The sequence below is a fragment of the Mastomys coucha genome, unplaced genomic scaffold (assembly GCF_008632895.1).
Source record: "Mastomys coucha isolate ucsf_1 unplaced genomic scaffold, UCSF_Mcou_1 pScaffold22, whole genome shotgun sequence".
Taxonomy (NCBI): Eukaryota; Metazoa; Chordata; class Mammalia; order Rodentia; family Muridae; genus Mastomys; species Mastomys coucha.
Window position 1 is genome coordinate 175,962,784 of NW_022196905.1, and position 8,138 is coordinate 175,970,921.

General features: G+C 41.7%; 1 protein-coding gene across 2 annotated transcripts in view; it reads right to left on the minus strand.

Moving 5' to 3' along the window:
- Tnks (tankyrase) overlaps window positions 1-8,138 on the minus strand; it is a 159,981-nt gene that overhangs the window by 129,315 nt on the left and 22,528 nt on the right. For both annotated transcript variants that reach the window (XM_031339532.1, XM_031339533.1), the window contains exon 2: window positions 3,052-3,276. In XM_031339532.1, the coding sequence (XP_031195392.1) occupies window positions 3,052-3,276 (225 nt within the window). The remainder of the gene's footprint in view (window positions 1-3,051; window positions 3,277-8,138) is intronic.

Consider the following 8,138-nt stretch of genomic DNA (forward strand, 5'->3'; position numbering starts at 1 on the left):
CCTGTCCTTCCTGTGACCCTGATTGTGTCAGAACTCCTCAGAGTCAAGCTGTCTCTGTGATCCTGTGACCTTGGGCTTGTTAGAGCACCTGGGAGTGGAGCTTTCTCTGGGTGTTTTGGGAATGACTGCAGAGTTTGCGCCCAAGATCTGCTCAGGGCACCAGCTCAGACAGACTGGAAGAAACCTGAGCCACTGGGCTGGCAGAGTTCCTGTGTGCTTAGTCCCGCTGATCCCAGTTATTCCCAGTGTTGGGACAACTGTTGTGTCCTTCTCACCTCTGATCCTGGGCGTGTTAGAGAGCCAGGGAGTGGAGCTTCCTCTGGGTATTGTGGGCCCGGAAGGAACTTCTAAAATTTAGATTTTTAACAATGCTAGAACTAGTAATTAATAACAGGCATTATTATTATTGAATGTGTACTATAGCTCTTAACCTTCCAAGTATCATGTATTGGTAATGTGGTCAAGAACAGGGAGAATTTTGTATACTATTCCTTTCTGCACATCATTAAAACATGGTGATTGTAGTCCCTGCTTTCAGTGGAAAACTGGAGAGTCAAGGATATAAAATGAGAACCTGTACTCTAGCATCTGCCCCAGTGCTTTCCTTGGTAGTAGTCATGTGATTTGGCTCTACCCTTATGACTATCAATTGTCTTAGCTACTCACAATCAGAGACATAATACGTTTTAAATCAGGGTAGCATTCTATTAGCTAGGTGAATGCATTTTTAAATTAACTTTATAGAACAGACTCAAAACTACCAGACTCCGATGAAAAAATGAAAAAGGACACGTTTCCTATTTTGTCCAGCTATGCGTCACAAGAATATTTCAAAATTTAACTATGCCTGAGTGCATGAAGTATAACATATGCTATCAGAGCTTTTTCAAAGGCATACTAAGAGGCTCCCAAAAGTTAAAAAGTTAAATATAGAGAAGAGTTTTTGTTTTGAGGCAAAGTGTCACTATGTAGACCAGACTGGCTTCAAACTGCTTCCCCCTCCCAAGCGTTAAGATTAAGGAGGTACCACCATGCCAGGCTCCAGTCCATCCTGACTGCAGTAGATGCTTTAACAGTAGCTACACCTTGGCTATATTTTGATAAGAGTTTCAAAGGTACCCTTCCCCTCCTTTCAACTTTTACAATTCACAACAACTTAAAACTTAGTGTGGGCACTATGTGTAGAGTCTGCTGAGGACTACAGGAAGTGGTGGTTGCAGGGGCCCACTCTTTAAAGGTGATAAGCCCTCTATATTATTTTCAACATAGCCAACATTAAAGAAAACATTTCATTATCTGATTTTTGGTACAGAGATTAAGATGGAGAAAGGATTCTAACTTGACAAAAAAATCAAAGTACTGACAAATGAAAAATCCAGAGAGGTATAAATAGAAAACTACTGTAGCAGAGACTAGAACCGATGTCTTTAGGAACTGAAAAGAACATGAAATTCTGTGGCAATGACTGAGACAAACCCAGTGCACACAGTGTCAGGTGCGGTAGCAATGAAATTCTGTGACCAGTGACTTGAGGCAAATCCAGTGCACACAGTGTCAGGTGCAGTAACAAAAGAGAAGCTAAAAGGCCACATAGACAAAAACAATTATGGGGTTCAACAACAGCTATCACAGATGAAAAGGCAAGCCAGAACTTGGAGATCAAAGAATTGGTTAAGTTCAGGTTTACCAGGTAGTTGTACAAATGGGTTGAAAGGTCATGACTATATTAGTGCAAGGCCCAGGAGGAAAAGAGACATTCATCTGAATGTAACAGGTGGCAAGGCACTAAAAGGATAGTCAAAGCCTCACACCAAAAATGCTAAAGTGACTAAGGATAATGGCAGAGAACTTGACAGAAAACTACAGCTTCAGGAGACCAGAACAAAGGCTATGAGGGAATAGCTAGCTGTAATCACCATCAAGGGAAATTTTAACCAGAACATGTTAAAAATGGCCTATATACTTTAGCATAAAGAAAACGCAATAAAATGTTGATACCCACAAAGACAGAGCTGCCAATCTGTCATGCAGAAAGGATACAAAGTCTGCCATGGGCTAAACACATTTCAACCATCTAAAGGATCAAGAAATAGAGACCCACAGAAGACTAAACATTTGTCTTTTAAGAGGTTTAATTAGCATTTAAAGTAGAAATGTTAACGCAATAAGGCAAAATCTTAAAATGGCTGGAAAGTTGAATTCTCTCTGTAATTGTTTTCTCTCAGTCCTAGTTTGTTTTCTATTGTTGTCATAAACATCAAAAGCAACCTGGGGGAAAAGTTTATTTCATTTTATAGTCCATCATGAAGGGAAATTGGGGCAGGAATTCAAGGTAGGAACTGAAGCAGAGACCATGGAAGAATGCTACTTAGGACTTGCTCTCCATTGCTTGCTAAGCCTGTTTTCTCATATATCCAGGGAAGGCACTGCCCATAGGGGACTGGGCCCTCTCACACATCATTAATCAAGAAAATGTCCCCACAGACTTGCCTATAGACCAATCTGATGAAGGCTTGTGTCAAGCTGAACAAAGCAAAACCAAACACACACAGTTTCGCTTTGAACTACTGGATTTGAAACACATACCTAAAGCTTTCAAGTAGTTACAAACTGACCAGTGTTCAATTTTAGCAAATTAAAGACATTTGTCAAAATATTTGATGATTTTCTCTGAATCAACCTACAATAACCAAATATGTTATCCGATTCAGTAAGACTTTATACTTGTATGGCTCTCGCTGATGCAAGGTTAAATGCAGCTATTTAATAAGAGACTTAAGTTAACTATATGTGAAGAGAACAGTCAGAATTTACTTCTCCACGGCTGACACTGAGTTGCTTCACTGAGGGAGCCAATTCGAATCTTACTCTTAACCACCTTTGGATTCAGCTCACTACTCCCTGTGAGGGAACAGAATTCCTCTAGAAGCCATACATCTTTACATATGCTGAAGCAACACTAGTCCTATCACAGTAAAAACACAAGAGTAACCTTAGGTTAAAACTGACTGCAAACTTAGATCACAGCAGCAATACAGCACTAATACTCACCAATACAGACATCAATTTTCCCTTTAATGGCAGCTTCATGCAGAGGTGTATAGTTCCAGTTATCTCTGGCATTCGGATCTGCTCCTTGGCACAGTAACAGACTCACGACCTCAGCATGACCGAAAGAGCAGGCGTTATGAAGTGGGATGAGACCCCCATCATCACGGGCATGGACATTAGCACCCATCTGCAGCAAGTGTTCTACAACATCCTTCCTTCCAAAACCTGCAGGGAAGAAGCAAAATGTTCCAGATATTAAGTTAAATCCTTAACGAGATCCACACTTATGTACTGTGACACAGTACCCTACCATTTACTTTTTACTATGGATCCTTTTATATATATACACTTTCTACTATAGTAAAAAAGGCTAAAACAAAACAAGCAAAAACATTAGCTTTGTTCAAACTGACATTCCCATTTCCAAAAGGGAAATATTACTTGCTCCTGAGTGGCTGACTCAGAAATCATTTCTTAATCGCTTGCTGTGGCAGGCAAAGGTGTTAGAAATGCAACTCAATGAGATGACTTGTGCCCAACAGTGTTACAACATGTAACAAAATCACATACATAAGCTTCCATGTACTTCATGCTGACAAAAATTTTATATTTAAGTATTTTAAATATCAGAATACTACTGATATTCCAAAGGTATCAGAATACTACTAGGATCGGTAGCAAAACTGTGTGCAACATGTAGTTCAATAAAGCTATTTGGGACAGGATTACAAATCTGAGAAAACAAGGTGTAAAGTGAGACTAGATGCACCTAAGAATACAGAAGCAGACTGTGGACAAGTGTTACAATTTGGGGCTAGAAAAGGGGACGGGGCACAGCCGGACAGGACCCGAAGCAGTGTAATGACCAAACAGGTGAGATAGGCTATGGAGGACAGTGGTAGAAGTCACGAACCACAACCAACACTGGGCAAAGTCTAACTTGAGGAGAATTTAGTGAGACCAAGAGAAAGGGAAAATGGCCACTGATCCCATGAATGTAACTGTACTAGAATGACAAACTGTAAGCTACAGTGCAATGGACTAAAAGTGGAAACTATACATGCCAGCATTCAGTGACCAGTCCCACTCTGTGGCTGGGTGGCACTAATTCCACTTACTTGATCAACTTAGAAACTGGCATGTTAAATAAAACTAAAGGATAATGAAACAGATCTTCCTCCATTTCATACATACAGTAAAGAAATGACGACCACGTGAAAAATAGAACAAAAAAAGTTTCTTCCATGCTATCTATAGAAATCCACTCATTTTTAAAGAAAGCAAATACTAAGGAAATCTCCCAAAATTTAAAAACAAGAAATAGAAAGGTTCCATAAACATGTATTACAAAGTCAGACGTCTACTTCTCCTGGACAATGCCTCAAATTAAACTGAGATTGGGGGAGGGTAAGTAGCTCAATTTTATGTCAGAATAGTAAAACTAGAGAGTGTGCTGGCCACGTGTCCAATCTGCTGTTCTTAATCCTGGCACCATAGTACCTAGCAGTGGTAGTGAGAGGTCCTATGATCTCGTTTCTACCCCTCCCTCCCTCTACCTGCCCTTGCCCTTGTGGAAAGCCAGGCTCCTGGGGAGTTTGAGGGACGGAAAGGACAATGGTGGGTTAGGTGACATCACTGAAGTCAGGCCACTGCCATTCTGTGAGCCCGGAGAATGAGCTTGCATTTGAGGAAGGGTCTGTCAGGAGGCAAATCTGTCTGCTAGCTAATGTCAACAGCAGACATAAGAAGATGAGGTACAGAAGACATGGAAGGTCTTTTTATCAGGAAGAAACATAGGCAGCTCCAAGTGACACCACCAAACCAGTCCAAAAATTCACCTGGCTCACACTCACTCAGCAATGGCACCAAACCACTTAAAGTCTGTCCACTTTGGCATTCCCTGTTCTGGTAGTCACTTGTTTATCTGTTTGTGCTCGTGAGAGTGCTACAACTCTGAGCTGGACACAGGATTCCCAGACAAGAGAGAAGGTAGAGGAAGAGAAAGGCTTGGACACAGACTGTTTAGTAAATCAGAAAGTGTCTTCATGTAAGTATGCATACCTATGCTTTCCTAGCCAAAATTGTGTCACCTCCCCACTTACAAAAACAGGCTGAAAAAAAGTCTTTCATAGCTGAGCACACAGCTGTTTCAAGAAAACCATGTTATCTACTGGTGAAGAATTAGAAGAGGAATTCAGGGAGAATAAATAACAGCATCTGCCATCACTTCTGTAAGTCATGGGTAGAAATTTGTTCCAAGGACCCGAGAAACTATGTGTAAGAAAAATCACTTTATGCTATTTGAGTCTTTAAAAGGTTTTTCAAATAGCTGAATGAGATATTCACTTTAAATGTCAACTCCACACAAACTAGTCACCCGGGGAGGGAGCTGTACCCAAGTCCTTAACTGAGATGGGGACACCCTGTGTGGACTGCATTCAGGTAGCAGCCCAGATGAAAGGAGCTTGCAGAAGGAAGGCTGTCCCGCTGGCTTGGCCTTCCCTCCTGCTGCTGCTTCCTTGCTAATTCAGTTCCTCCTCACAGCTGGAGCTCATTCCTGCACTGACAGGAGACCCAAAGTCTCCAGAACACACCAGGTTTGGAGCACCAGATTGGGACAGCTTAAGCACCCAGCCTCAAGGCCTAAGCAACTAGCAGTACTCAGCGTCTCAGGTGAGACGACTGTTCTATTTCAGTGTTAGCTGATACAATAATACCAAATTCTATCTGTTCTGCTCCTCCAGGAAACTCTAATGCACTATATAGAAATGAGCAAATTAGAGCCAAATATGGTGGCATATGCCTCTAATCCCAAAATGTTGGAGGTAGAAACTGAACAAACTAGACTTTGTAGGCCAGTCTGTGCTACATAAGGAGATCCTCTTTTAAAAACAATAAAGAGGGGCTGGCAAGATGGATCAACGGCTAAGAGCCCTGACTGCTCTTCCGGAGGTCCTGAGTTCAAATCCCAGCAACCACAAGGTAGCTCACAACCATCAGTAATGAAATCTGATGCCCTCTTCTGGTGTGTCTGAAGACAGCTACAGTGTACTTAGATATAATAAATAAATAAATAAATAAAAATCTTTTTTTTAAAAAAGGAGCTGGGAAAATGATCCGGTCTGTTCAAGAGCTCATGCTCAGTGTGCAAACATAAGGATCTCAGTCTGAATCTCCCACACCTCAGTTAGGAAAAAAAAAAAAAAAAAAAAGCTGGGCACTTGGTGTGGGACAGATAGATCTCTGGAGCTCCGTGGCCAGCCAGTCTAGAATTGGTAAGCTCCAGGCTCAGCAAAGAGACCCAGCCTCAAAAACTAAGATGGAAGGTGACTGCAGGACACCCAGCATGGACCTCTGCTCTCCGTATGAACACACAGACACAAACAGACACACAGAGAGAGACACACACACACACACACACACAAAAATCACAATAAAAAGTAAAGAATCAAGAACAAAATCAGAGTCAGGTGGTGGTGGTGCATGCCTTTAATCCCAGCACTTGGGAGGCAGAGGCGGGCGGATTTCTGAGTTCGAGGCCAGCCTGATCTACAGAGTGAGTTCCAGGACAGCCAGGGCTACACAGAGAAACCCTGTCTCGAAAAACCAAAAAAAAAAAAAAAAAAAAAAAAAAAAAGAACAAAATCAGAGGCAACTAGTTAAGAAAACTCCTGCTCTGCTGTCTAACAATAAAGATCTGGCATAGATTTAGAAGGCAAGGATGGCTAGGTCCCAAATTCTGGTTGAGCACCTTGGTCTGTGGAGGGTACAAGTGGGAAAAAGTAAGCCAACAGCTACAAAAGCTCATCCAAAAACTAACTATGTTTGCTGGTAAATAATGTCATTTCACATATTTAAAGAAAACGGAAAATGCACTTTAAGCAAAATCTAAATTCAAACTACAAGGCCTAACTGAATACACTTAAGCAACATTTTTATTGATCTTAAAGTATTACAATTAAGGCCCTTTGAACTGTTTCAGTACTTGATGTAAGGCCACTGGTATTTATTCCCCAGGTCTGAGCTAAAAAGAAAAAACAGGAAAAGTCATTCCACTTAACATTTAACATTTTAAGCTTGCCTACAATTAAAACCTGCAAGAAACAACCATAAACCTTAACAGTGACATGCACAATATTATCAAAAGAGAAAAAGCAAAGGTGTGTGGAGTATTATAAACTGAAGTTTTTATAAATGGTAGCAAACGACAGATTAAGAAGGCATTTTCTTCCTAACTTGACTGCCAACAAAGCTATAAGCACTGCATCACAATAGCAAAGTTCATATTGCATGTCATTTTTTAATTTTTCTGTAAGTATTGTAAGATCCAAGAACACCCAAAAGACACTCAAAGTAAGAGTAAAGTAAGCTTGAAATTGTCAAGTACACTGATAGTGGCAGAGATAAACAGGCTCTTAGTAACAGAGGATTCACGATACCTTAGAAGGAAGATATTATTACAGTGATCTACTGTTTTATGTAATTCCAGCCAGGAGACTGGCCTAGTTTGCTTTCTACTGCTGGGATAAAACATGGCCAAAGGCAGCTTGGAGATCAAAGGGTGTGTTTGGCTTACATTTCCCACTCACATGAAGGGAAGCAGTCAGGAAACAAGAATTGAAACAGAGACCCATGGAGAAACCCTCCTTACTGGTATCACCTTTACATGGCTTGCTCAGCCTGTTTTCTTATACATTGACTTACCATCAACTACCCAGGAATGGCTCCACCTACCATCAACTACCCAGGAATGGCTCCACCTACCATCAACTACCCAGGAATGGCTCCACCTACCATCAACTCCCCAGGAATGGCTCCACCTACCATCAACTACCCAGGAATGGCTCCACCCACAGTGGGCTGGGCTCTACCACATCATCAGGAATCAAAAAACTGGCCCACAACACCCAGAGGAAGCTCCACTCCCAGGCATGCTGACACACCCAGGATCAGAGGTAAGCAGGAACCAACATCTGTCTCAACACTGGGAGTAACTGGGACCAGCGGGACCAGGCACTTAGGAACTCCACCAGCCCAGTGACTCGGGTTCCTTCCGGTCTGTCTGGGTTAGTGTTCTGAGCAGACCT